General features: G+C 41.1%; 1 protein-coding gene across 1 annotated transcript in view; it reads left to right on the top strand.

Annotated features, from left to right (window-relative positions):
• The window catches only part of LOC125034123 (hemicentin-1-like), an 11,657-nt gene extending 4,357 nt beyond the window's left edge, over positions 1-7,300 (top strand). Inside the window, exons 2-13 of the mRNA XM_047625772.1 lie at positions 419-597; positions 987-1,103; positions 1,691-1,831; positions 2,292-2,407; positions 3,068-3,215; positions 3,501-3,616; positions 4,049-4,191; positions 4,532-5,309; positions 5,452-5,557; positions 5,942-6,164; positions 6,317-6,451; positions 6,641-7,300. Of these exons, the coding sequence (XP_047481728.1) occupies positions 419-597; positions 987-1,103; positions 1,691-1,831; positions 2,292-2,407; positions 3,068-3,215; positions 3,501-3,616; positions 4,049-4,191; positions 4,532-5,309; positions 5,452-5,557; positions 5,942-6,164; positions 6,317-6,451; positions 6,641-6,927 (2,489 nt within the window). The 3' untranslated portion in view covers positions 6,928-7,300. The remainder of the gene's footprint in view (positions 1-418; positions 598-986; positions 1,104-1,690; positions 1,832-2,291; positions 2,408-3,067; positions 3,216-3,500; positions 3,617-4,048; positions 4,192-4,531; positions 5,310-5,451; positions 5,558-5,941; positions 6,165-6,316; positions 6,452-6,640) is intronic.
• The last annotated feature ends 5,779 nt before the right edge of the window (positions 7,301-13,079 follow it).

Genomic DNA, 13,079 nt, shown 5'->3' with positions numbered 1-13,079 from the left:
GCGGCATGTGGACAACAGACCTTTTTTTTTTTTTTTTTTTTATCTTAATAGAAGAATGGCTGTTTTTTTTTTTCTTTATTGTGAGAATAAATGGATATGGTGGATTTAGAGAGATGGCCATTATTTGTGTCGATTATTACATCATGTTCAACTATTTATTCATTATAATTCTTATAATTTTCCGAATTCTAATCAAACAACATTCCCACACAGATCCACTAAACCACACACACTACATCTTTTAAACAAATCTATCCATCATCCAAACAAACAAACAAAAAAAATCCCAGAAAATAATAACGAACCTAAAACCTTTCCCCCCCATTTTGAAAAAAAAAAAAAAAAAAGGGAAAAAAATGCACATTATCTCCTTCCAACCTCCACTTCCCCTACTAACCAACCTCCACTTACCCTGCAGGCGTAGCGGGGTCCCTTGCCGTGCCCACCAAACTAGAGTCGACCAAAGAGGCGACTCAACCGAAAATCACCTACAGCAAAGAGACGCTCACCCAAGATGGCGAAGACGTGAAGCTGGATTGCGCCGTCGTGGGGGTCGATCTCGCTGGTGTCGAGGACTTCGGCGTTTCCTGGAGTAAGGTAAAGGAAATGATAGGAATAAAGGTCATGGTGTTGGTGATGATGATGATAATGGTAATGGTGTTGTTGATGATGATGATAATGGTCATGGTGTTGGTGTTGATGATAATGATAAAAAATAATGATGATAATGAGGATAAATATAATGATAATAACATTAAAAAATATAATATTGATATTGGTAACAATAATGATAATATTGATATTGATAACAATAATAATAATGAAAATAATAATGATAATGATAATAAATAAATAATAGAATAATGATAATGAATAAATATAATAATAACAATAATAATAATAACAATAACACCAACAATAACAACAAAGCCCATTCCGGAAGCCCGATCACTGCCCTAACCCAACCCGCGCTCGCCCTCCGCCAGATCGACGACGAAAACCCGACCAACTCGTACCCGATCTCAGCCAATGACAAGATCCTCCTCTTCAGTAGCAAGTACACGATCGACCACCCTGCCGACTCCTACCAGTACTCTCTCGTTGTAAGTATTTTTTGTTATTATTATTGTTTTTGTTTTAGGGTGGGGTGGGCTGGGGTGGGGGAGGAGGGAAGGGGGAGGGTAGTGTGTATGTGTGTGTGTGTGTGTGTGTGTGTGTGTGTGTGTGTGTGTGTGTGTGTGTGTGTGTGTGTGTGTGTGTGTGGTGTTGTGGGTATTTTTTTTTTTTTTTTTTTTAGCGGTATATATTTATTTCTTTTTACTCTTGCTGTAAGGATTACTTTCTAAAACTCGTTGTAACTACCTTTTATACCCGCATTGTTAGTACTTTTTTTATTTACTCGGGTTTGTAAGTACTCTTAATTCTCTTTAAACCTTTTTAAGACGATGTTTTGTAAGCCAGTTAGTGAAAGAAGTATCGCTGAAAAGAGTTGTTTGTTCAAGATCATAATAACGGTTATGAATGTTGTAATGTGTTTGTGTTTGACAATGAATGACAAACACAACAACAGCTAACTGAAAACACCAACATTAATAACCATTTGACAACCAGGTATCACCCCCCCCTTCCCCCTTCCCCCCTTCCCCCCCATCCCCCCCGCTCCTGTCCTCATGCGCTCCCTCGTTCACAGATCAAGGAAGTTAGTGATGAAGACACAGGCAAGTACCGTTGCACCGTGAACTTCGGAGGCGAGCAGAAGATCAACGCGGAGGTTCCTGTGCACATTCAGAGATCCCCCTTTTTCACCGATGATTTTACCAAGACGCTTACGGTGAGGAACTTGCTGTTTTGTTTTGTTTTCCGTTTTTTTTTTTTTTTTTTAGCGTTTGTATGTGTGTTTCGCTTTTTTTTCTTTTTCTCTCTCTGCATGTTTTGTTTGTTTGTTTGTTTGTTTTCTGTTTGTGATATTTTAGGATGATGTGTCCTTTCGTTTCTGATACTTTTTAAAATTTTCTTTTCGTATTTTTTTTCTTCTGTTTAAAAACGTGTTCGTTTAATTAAATATAGTGAATTCCTTCGTGTGTTTCGAATATCATTGTAGACCTATGCTTTACTTACCCATAATTTCTGGTTAATACCGTTTCACTAACACAAAAAAATAAAATAAACACAACGCCGTTTTGTAAATCAATAACACATACGCACATAATGAAAAAAATACTCCCAGTCTCAACTGATATAGTCGTATAAACACTAAGACTTTTTTTTTTCTTTCTTTTTTTACATGACAGGTCACTGAGGGCGACGCCATCAGCATTGACTGCCAGCCCGGAGGATGGCCCAAGCCCGACGTCTACTGGGAGCGCCTTGGCCAGGAACTGCCCTACTATGGCGGTAAATTCTTCAAGTAAGTTATCTTGTCTTGTCCGGTGGTGGTCAGGGTGTTTTAATGGTTTGGTTCGCATTTCTGTTTTTGTTTTCATTTGTTTGTTTTTTTCGCGCTTGTTCGTTCTTTGTTGGTTGGTGTGAACTGTAGGTTTTTTTGTGTTTTTGTTTTTTGTCTTTCTCTGTGATCGGTTCCATCATCTGATCCGTTTCTCTCTCTCTCTCTCTGTGTCTCTCTCTTCTCTTTCCTATCTTTTATCTCTCTTCCCTCTCCTCTCTCTGTCCTCTCTCTTCTCTCTCTTCTCTCTTCTCTTCTCTTCTCTCTCTCTCTCTTCTCGGTCTCTCTTTTCTCTCTTCTCTTTCTCTTCCTTCTCTCTCTCACGTAAACTCATTTTCAACGCTCCATAGTTTCCCGTTTTCTTGAGCTCTCCAGCTTCCGTTTTCTTCCTCGGAGAAAACGATTCCCCCCCCCCCCCCCCCCAACCCTTTCGATTTCCGTTCATCCACCTTTCAAGTTCACGGTTACTTGATGGCGAGTTTTAACCATTACTCTTCTTCAGCACGCCAGCTGTTCCCCCTCCCCGCCATATGTCGCGATAACCACCTGCCTTATTACTCTACCACCTGGCGTTCATTGGCTCCTGCCTAACCCCCCCCCTCCCCCTCTTCCTCTCCCCAACAGGTCTAACCAACTGGACATTCCGTTGATCGAGCGTGACCATGAGGGACACTACGTCTGTTATGCGGACAACAACATCGGAGATCCTGCTAATTCCCACATCATCCTTGAGGTCCAATTCGCACCTGAAGTCATTGTCGAAGAGAAACAGGTTTGTGTTTTTGTTTGTGTTTTTTTTTTTTTTTTTTTTTTTTTTACTTTCCTTTGATCTTATTTGTTTTAATTTTTATTTTAATTTTTGTTGTTGTTGTTGTTATGTACTGGTTTGAATCTAATACGGTAATAACGATCACAATTACTTATTCTTATTCTTACTATTACAAAAAAAGGAAAAAAGAAAAACATAACATGACTTAGACTAATATCTACAAGATTCCCCCCCACACAAAACGAGTCACGAACCGAATCTTTTCAAACCACCGCCATTTCCTCGCAGGTCTTTGCCTCCCCGAGTGAGCCAGTCAAGATGGCCTGCACCGTGTTCGCCAAGCCCGCTGCTGACATCGCCTGGTACAAGGATGACCAGGCTATTCTCGGAGGAGCCAACATGAAGTGAGTTGCCACAATTCATTCAATGTCTTTTTTAATGAGGAAGTTTTTGAAATTTGCGTTTCTTAGCTGAGGCTGTTTTTGTTTGTTTTAGATCTTGGTGCAAAATATATTTTAGGTAAATGATATGTATACCCATGTTAGGTAAATGTTATGTATACTTATGTTAGGTAAATGTTATGTATACCCACGTTGGTAATGTTATGTATACCCACGTTGGTAATGTTATGTATACCCATGTTAGAGCTACATATTTCTTTTCGTGAAGAATGGACTGTGAGAACTATAACGACAAACTTAGAAGGGGTATCATTATCTTTATTTATTTCATCAACATTATAATTTCAACTTGTTTAATGGACAACGCCCAACCTTCAGTGCCTGCAACGAACAAAATTAACCAACTGTCTCCTTTTTTCTCTCTTTGTCCCACAGAATTAGCAAGATTGAACTAGAAGAAGGCAAGGGATTCACCACAACCCTGTCCATCGGCGAAACCTCAGCGGAGAACTTCGGAAGCTACTCCTGCAGAGCCGTGAACGTGATTGGCAAGACTGAGCAGAACATCGAAGTCAGGAGTAGGTGTCTTGGGTCTCGAACTGTGGCGTGCTCTTGTGGCCGATGGTTTGGACTGGTTTCTGTTGGATTTTGGTATTTTTTGTGTGGGTGATGTTCTGGCTATTTATTTATTTGTTTATTTTTGTAGTGTTTATTCAATCTTGTAGGTTTTCCGTTCATGAATCGTGAATTTCTTGAATGTTGAAAGGAAGGACAACAGTCTTCCGTAACTCTAATCCAATAGTTCGTTAGTGACGTAATTTTCATACTTTAAAAAGAGCAATCGGAAGCCAAAAAGTGTTTCCCAAAGCATCTGGAGCGTTGGCCCAGTTCTCTCTCTCAACCCTGCCCTCCCTACAGTGAAGTCCGCCCCCCTGATCGTGAAGCAGTCGCGCTCAGAGGTGCTCTACGACCTGGAGAAGACGAAGCTTCGCGACGCCCTCCCGGTGGTGATCGAGTGCGAGGCCGAGGGCAACCCGACCCCCGACTTCCGCTGGACCAAGGACGGTGCGCAGCTGGTGTGGCAGGCCGACCCCCGGTTTGAGCTCGAGGATGGCACCGGCAACCTGCTCATCTCCGACCCGACCATGGACGACAACGGCCTCTACCAGTGCTTCGCCTACAACGAGCTCGGCACCGCCGTCGGCGACCCCGTCTACCTCCTCAACACCACCAGGATCGAGTTCTCAAACAACAAGGACGACACGGATTTGTACCCGGTCGAGGCCGAGATCGGGCGTCCCTACAAGCTGTCGTGCCCCAAGGCCACCGCGTACCCGAAGCCCAGCCTGAACTGGGTCAAGGCCATCACCCACGAGGCCCAGATCGAGTTGGAGTTCGTGAGCGACGAGCGCATCGTGGCCGACCCCGACGGCAACCTGTGGTTCACGCACGTCATGGAGGAGGACGCCACCGGAGACAAGTTCAAGTACATGTGCCTCGGCTCCACGGAGTTCGAGCCCACCGACTACTCCATCGCCTCCATGATCGAGCTCACCGTCGTCAAGCCGGCTGACGGAAACGTCAATTCCGAGGAGCAGTCCGTTAACGTCGAGTCCTTCAGGATGTACACGTCGCCGGAGACGGTCACCTTCCAGGCTGAGCAGGAGAACACGCTCTGGTGCATCTACGGCGGCGAGTGAGTATCGCGCGAATTGCGCCAGAAATCACAAAAGGTCTAGGTGGCCAAGCAGCCCAATGATCATTTCTAAATGATACGTAAACTTGCCGAAATATTCATAAAAATACCACCAAATAACACAGCGAACTCTGTCCGCCAGACCCGTCCCCTCCGTGGAGTGGCGCCGCACCGACGGTAAGACCTTGGACAAGGAGCGGTTCCTGACGCGCAACTTCGGCCGCACGCTCGTCTTCAAGGACACCATGGTGAGGCGCCGGGATTAATCTCCTCTTCCGCTGGGCTGTTTCCCTTTCATAAATAGTTGCAGTCTGATGGATGGTTCTTGTGTTTTTAATGACAAGTTGGTGCTGGACCCTAGGATAAAAATATAAAAGGAAGCCGCTATGTAAACATTATTCCAGGCTGACCATTTTATTTTAATTCGATTACTTTGCATCATTCAATCATATCATTTTAACTCTCAACACACTCAGTTTCATTCGTTTTATACAACCATTTCTGTTATTTTGAAGATCAGTTTACCAGTTTTTTTAGAACGGATATTAAAACTCCTTAACACTTTCAATAATTCCTACCCGATCTTATGTCCCGCCACTGCCCGCTCTCACCCGCGAATTCCTTCCCTCCAGCTCAACGACGCCGGCGAGTACGAGTGCAGAGCCGGTAATGGCGTCGGAGATTTCAAATCGACCAAAATCCAAGTCGATGTAGAGCTGAAGCCCACCTTCAGGAGCGAGCTGGCCTCCCAGACGGTGCGGGAGGGCGCCACCGTCACCTTCACGTGCGACGCAGAGGCCACTGGGGATGTCATGTACAACTGGATCTTTAATGGCCGCGTCATGTCCAAGGATGGTGAGTTGAATAGTTTCTCTTCTTTCGCAGTTTCATTTGATTGGTATAGTCTGAGTGTTATTTGCCTCCGTTTTGGCTAAGATTTACTTGAGTGTATGAATGCGATGAAAAAACCACACATGTTTATAATCATGCTCCCTTCTGTCTCTCAGGTCACCATCGCCGCACGCTCACCGGGAATAAGCTCACCATCAACGACGTTTCCATGGTTGACGTTGGCAACTATGCCTGCAACGCCACCAGCGACACTGGCTATGCTTACGGCCAGGCTATCCTCAATGTTATCCGTAAGTCATGCGATTCTTAGTTCCTTTCTGGATTCTGGTATTCTGTTGCTATGTTTCTACCAATTTACCTACTTATCGATGTTGTTGTATCTTTCATTTAAAGAAATCCTTTAACACCATTTTAACCTTTAATAGGTTCTGAATAAAATTCTTTCTCGTACTTTATCTGACGCACCTTTGACCCCGCAGCCGTGGACCGCAGTGCAGGCGGCGGCGGCGGCTCATGCAGTGACGTCACCGAACTGAAGAAGGAGATCTCCGCCCTCCGCGAGACTGTGGGCACGATGCACAACCTGCTGCAGGAGCACTTCACCCTCACGCAGCACAACCACGAGAAACTCCACAAGATCGCCGAGAACATGGGCGTCCCTGAGATCATCCAGCACGACATGGCACCGGAGGAGGAAATGCCAATGGGCGAGGCCGTGGAGAAGGCCGAGGAGGAGATGACGACAGAGGAAACCGCCAGCGCTTGAACGGCCGCGGGAAGCGATGGCCGGTTCTGAAACTTTTTTTTTTTTTTCAATATTTGTATGTATGTGTGTGACACCTGTTAGCAGGTCGGTTATTTTGTCGTTTGTGTAAGCTTTTTTGTGGATTGGCAAACAAGATAACTGTCTTTTTGTTATATATATGCATATACATTAGGGAACACTTTTTACTATGTCAAATAGATTATTTGATGAATTGTGGTCCGCGAAAATATATATACCGGTGGCCCTCATGAGATTGGCTCTGGCGCTTTGCATGGCCAGAGTGCAGTCGCTCAGCCACAGTTAGTAGTTGTAACTTAGGGCATTCTGTGCAATACATATATTGTCATGTTCCAAATACATTTTAAGAGGTACATATTGTGTTTCACTTTCCCTTTAGAACAGCGGTTCATAACCTGGGGGGGGGGCGCGCTCCCCTAGGGGGGCTTCAGTATTTTCAAAAGGGAGCGCGAGCCTTTGGAAAAAAGGCAGTAATTTCTATAATTATCTTCGTTATTCTCTTAACGAGAATATGGTCACATAATGAAAAGTTTAACTATCATGCCACTCATTAAAAAACTAACAATATACTTATAATTTTCTTTAAAATCTGGGAGGGAATTTTATTTACAGATGCAAGAGAGGCGTGGAGGGAAGGGCAAATGCCTAAAGGGGGCGTGGTAGTTAAAAGGTTAAGAACCACTGCTTTAGAACAACTGCATGGTAAGATTTTAATCGAATCTTTAAAACATTGTCGGTTTGTTGTTTTCTCGGTTTCTGGGAAATTGGTTAATACTTCTCTTCTATGAACTGTACATAAGTATTGTTTGTTTGCCGGCTGCGAAAAATGAAATGATTATCAGCATTAACAATTTCGCTTGGACACAAATGCAGCAGACCGTTTAAATAAGCTTCTTGATTCTCTATGGTTCCGAGAAGAAACGTCTGCTTGTTCGGAAAAACTAATATAGAATAGGTCAGTTAGAACATGCTGTTCCAGCCATACATTTTGTCTTTAAGAACATCATTTCTAAATATATCAACACGCAAGTTGAAATAATTTACAGAAAAAGGAAAAACTGTTATTTCGTAAAGTAAAATAACATTAAAAGAATAATATGACGAAGTCACTAAATTATAGTTCCATTGGTTAAGCCGCGGTCACACTACTCCATACCAGCTGGTCCCCTGCCAAAGCGTTCTAGTCCCGCGATACCGAAAGGCTGCTCCAGCCCCGCGGTTATGTAAACGCGGCGATCATTGCTCTCTTGAGGAAACAGCACTAACTGGATATACGTTTTTTCTATTGCTTTATTGTTATTAGTAGAGCGAAGAGTAAAAGGAAGCAACCAACACGATTGTAGGTTAGACAGTGCAGGATGTAATCAAACAGACGTTCCAAAGCAGAGGTCCGAGGACGCTTCCTTGTAGTACAGAGGCACTGATGGGGCACTCGGTGGAGAGGCCGTTCACCACCACGGAAAGTGATCTTCCATGAAAATAGTTTTGAAGGAGGTTCCCAATAATGCCGAAGCTCCTAAGGTCTGACTCTATAACGATGACTGGACGAGAAGTAGGTCAGAGGCTAATCTTTCTGTCCAAACGCCAAACTGTTTCTCGTTCAATAATCGGTGGCCGTCGAAGTACCTAATGAGCTTTTCAGCAATTATATTTTCACTTACTTGCTAGCAACAGATAGCAGAGATAGGGGCTATAATTGTTAGGGTCCGTCGCTGCAGATTTTTTGTGGATCGCCGCTACTCGAGCAGATCCCAACAAACGAGGTCACTGCTTCCTTTGTAGCAGTTGTTAAAAAGCTTACACTAATTGGTCAGCACAACCTTTGAGCAACCGGGGACTAATCTTCCCACTCATAGCTTTATTTGTGTCTAAATGATCAAGGATTTTCTTAACTACGTCAGTTTTAATGCTGATGGTTATTAGTGTGGCTGTAGTGTAGAGAGGGACGAATGGGGGACTAAGGTCGAAGTCAGAGACACTCATTTTGCTTGCAAAGTGAGTGGCAAGTACCTGGGCCTTTTCTTCACTCGTGATTGCAGTGGTTTTATCAGGCTTTGTTAATGGGGTATGGTGTCGTCTTGAAGTAGACCAGACTTTATCACCAAAAATACGACCATGCATTTTTTGTTGTAGGTAATTTTTCCATTGTTCAATCGCCATCTTTTGCACGTGATGCATGTTCTTGCAGGCCACCTTGTGTAGGTGTCTGTTGTGTTTGGTTAGATGCTGCCTATATCGACGCCAGGCTCTACTTTTCCTGGTCAGCAGCTGTACGACACTGATAACCAAACTATGGCTGACTATGTATAAAACGTCTCTCTCTCCTTTTTTCTCTGTGTGTGCTTCTCTCTCTCTCTCTCTCTCTCTCTCTCTCTCTCTCTCTCTCTCTCTCTCTCTCTCTCTCTCTCTCTCTCTCTCTCTCTCTCTCTCCTCTCTCTCTCTCTCTCTCTCTCTCTCTCTCTCTCTCTCTCTCTCTCTCTCTCTCTCTCTCTCTCTCTCTCTCTCTCTCTCTCTCTCTCTCTCTCTCTCTCTACTTTTCTCTCCGTCTCTCTCTCCTTTTGTCTCCCTCTCCTCCCCTCCTCTCTCCTATCTTTCCTCTGATATTTTTTTTCTTTTCTTTCTTTCCTCTTTGTATATCATTTCTCTTCCCTTACCTCTTTCTCCCCTCCTCGTCTCCTCTCTCTCTCCACTCTCCTCTGTTTCCTCCATTTCTCTTCTCTCTTCTCTGTCTTTCTCCTTTCTTCCCTCTGTTTCCTCACTTTTTCTCCAATTGTCTTCTGTTTTCTCTATTTCTTTCCTTTGCCTCCTCCGTTTCTCTACTCTGTCTTCTCCTTTTATCTCCTCGTGTTAACACCTAAACTATGCAGACAAGCAGCTCCATTCCGTCACAATGAAAACCATAGTTGTGAACTTGGAACTTAGCCCTGCCTTTACGGATTCTTTATTTTTCTGTCATTTCGGTTATTGTTTAAGCCCGTTTTTACCAGTAATTACTGTACCATTTTCAAAGGAAATATTTATCTATCTATTTATCGAAAATTTTCTGCCACATCAACATCTAATGTAATTCGTAGTGTATTCAAAATGTAGGGATAGCATGGATTAAAGAAATGCTAAATGACATAAAAGGTCATATGGCACTATGGTGAAGTATAGTAGCAAAAAGGGTTAGAAATGAGTTAATGATTAGGGTAAAGTTACAGGTTGAACAGCACCAGAGGGTAGTATGGTTGTGGAAAGAGCAGAGAGGTATGGTACAAGGTTGTTAGTAGTAGTAGTTAAGCGAGTAGGGAGCATTAGGATAAAGTATTTTGGCGAAAACGGCAAAATGAGTTACCTGTCAGGATAAGTGGATAACATAAAGGGATGGAAGCAAAGGAAAGGAAAGAAGAAAAGACCATGCGAAATTAGTCGAAGCGAGGGCTGAGGACCAAAGTTGGGATGATCCCTACCTTGGGCCTCAAGTCCCCCACGACAACGAGCAAGGGATTGGAGAGGGGGGGGGGGATATATCATGACAGATTGACAGGAATGATAATGAGGGGTTTCATACCGCAAACAACCGTCAGCATCTGTGAAACTTCTGGGAATAGTCATATATTTGGATTCATTAGGCTATACCAAAATGGTGCCATTTTTCTTAAATGTTACTCTGGTATAACTGAACACTTTTTTTCTTTTTTTTATCATGTTAGATACTAGTACTGTATCTGTGGAACTGTATACATATATGAAAAAAATATTTACTTGCCTCCTTATGATTTTCATTTTATAGAAAAAATGTATATAAGATGAAAATACATATTTATAAATTTTGTTCAGTGGTATAATCCATATAATTTCTATTCTTAAAAAAAAAATATTTATCATTACCATCATCAGCAGTAATTGTCATCTTGTCGTCATTATCAATATTATCATCTATCAATATTTTCATCATTATTCAACTCATGTTCTGTATCTCAAAGGAAATAAAACACCAAGAATCAGTGGGAAATTTATATATTTACAATACTCAGCTTGAGTTCCAGGTACTGTGGATCATATCGTCATATTTGTGAGTCTTCTAGTAATACTGAGCCTTAATATGCAAGTGTAAATGGGCTCATTATGTAGGCTTTTGTCTTCTCTTTTTCGTCTTCAACGTTCAATAGCTTATTATCCCGTATTAATAAAACCAATTTATATTTTAAGACTAACCCCTCCCTGATGCCTTGATAATTGAAGAAAAATTTGTGGAACAAAAATATGAAAATGTTTTTGTTTATTTATTATATTTTGCACCACATGATCTTGACTATTATATATATTAATCAGTTAGTTTTTTTAATATTTGAAATTTAATTATTTTCCTCAATGACTTGTTCCAAAGCTAATGCCAATTTTAATATACAATATAAAATCCGTTTCTGTTAAAAACCCATTGCACGGAGTTGGTATGTAACAAGCTACCATATGAACGCATGTCATTTGGTAAAATTTATATATTTGATGAAACAAAGGCATATAGACTACATAGATCACAGGTTATAAATATCTTAAAATAAGTTTGGCTTCAACAAGAATTTGTGATTGCCTTCGCATTCTTATCTTTTTCACATCTTGAAAATATCACCCTCAGGGAAATGAAAATAAAATGATGATAATTCATCAACCATCAGTTTTTTCCAAAGGCCAAAATAATCTTATATAAAAGGTCTCAAATACTCCTTGAGCATCTGAGGAAGGCATGAGTGCAGGATTTAACCATTACTACAGTAAATGGATTATCAAAATTACTTATAGATTGGTTATCACACTGTAAAGTTTAGTGGCAGTGTTTATAAAAAAAAAAAAAAAATCTGAACAGGCAGTATAAAGCAATAGTACAGCTTATAAGTATGTGGATCTGAGGTGACTTCAGCACATCTGAATTGCTTCAAATAATCCTGTAGTCTTACACAGTTATTATCAAATGTAGTTATTATCAAATGTAATTCTGAAGTTATTTAATTATGGACACTAACAATGCAAAGGTAAATTTCAGGCATGGCATGGATTTTTTTTTTCTTCTTCTTAACTTTGCTTTTTAAAAATATATGACCAAAATATATGGACGCATTATATTGCCTGAAATCATCTTAACCTGGCAATCCACATGCTCTGAATGAATGCCGAAGCAAATACTCTTGCCTGCCTGTTTCTTCTCTTATTTACCATTTATCTGGACATTCCATACAGCATTAATTTACCCCTCCATTACCACTCTTCCTGTAGGTATGAATACAGACAGAGAACATGTGAACTCTGCTATGTTATTTGAGGCGAGTTTTTCCCTTATGTTTATGTTAATGCACTCTACACTGTTTTCTGTATGTGTACTGCCCCGTGTGTGGTTGCTGCATATGTGCTGTTGTGTTCTGTTTTGTATATCTGTATATGGGTAAATGCATGTTTTCATACATGAATACACATAGATAAATTACACAATAAATTTTCTGTTTAATACTAATAAAAATAAAAAGAGCAATAGTGGCAGAATACAAAAAAAAAAAGTACATACATAGAATAAACCTTATTCTTTCATCAGCATTGTCAGTGAAATATTACAAATCTTTCCAATAACAAAATAGTTTTCTATAACTATCAGAAGTATATACATAAAAAAAAAAAAAAATTATAATGGTGGCACATAGCAAAGTCAATTAGATTTATTTTTGGTAAGTATTTACCATGGTATGATTAAACCATTGCAGATATGCATACCTGTAGATACACCATTTTTTCTATAGTATCTTATAAACATGTGGATGTACATCACAATATTTTTATATAAAGATATACAGAGTGAGTGAGTGTGTGAGTGAGTGAGTTTGTATGTGCATATGTGTGTGTGCGTATGTATGTATGTATGTATGTATGTATGTATGTATGTATGTATGTATGTATGTATGTATGTATGTATGTATGTATGTATGTATGTATGTATGTATGAGAGAGACAGAGAAAGAGAGAGAGAGAGAGTGAGAGAGAGAGAGAGAGAGAGAGAGAGAGAGAGAGAGAGAGAGAGAGAGAGAGAGAGAGAGAGAGAGAGAGAGAGAGAGAGAGAGTGTGTGTGTGTGTGTGTGTGTGTGTGTGTGTGTGTGTGTGTGTGT

Source organism: Penaeus chinensis, chromosome 17, assembly GCF_019202785.1.
Source record: "Penaeus chinensis breed Huanghai No. 1 chromosome 17, ASM1920278v2, whole genome shotgun sequence".
NCBI lineage: Eukaryota > Metazoa > Arthropoda > Malacostraca > Decapoda > Penaeidae > Penaeus > Penaeus chinensis.
The sequence above is the reverse complement of the archived record's forward strand: the minus strand, read 5'-3'. Positions and strand labels throughout refer to the sequence as shown.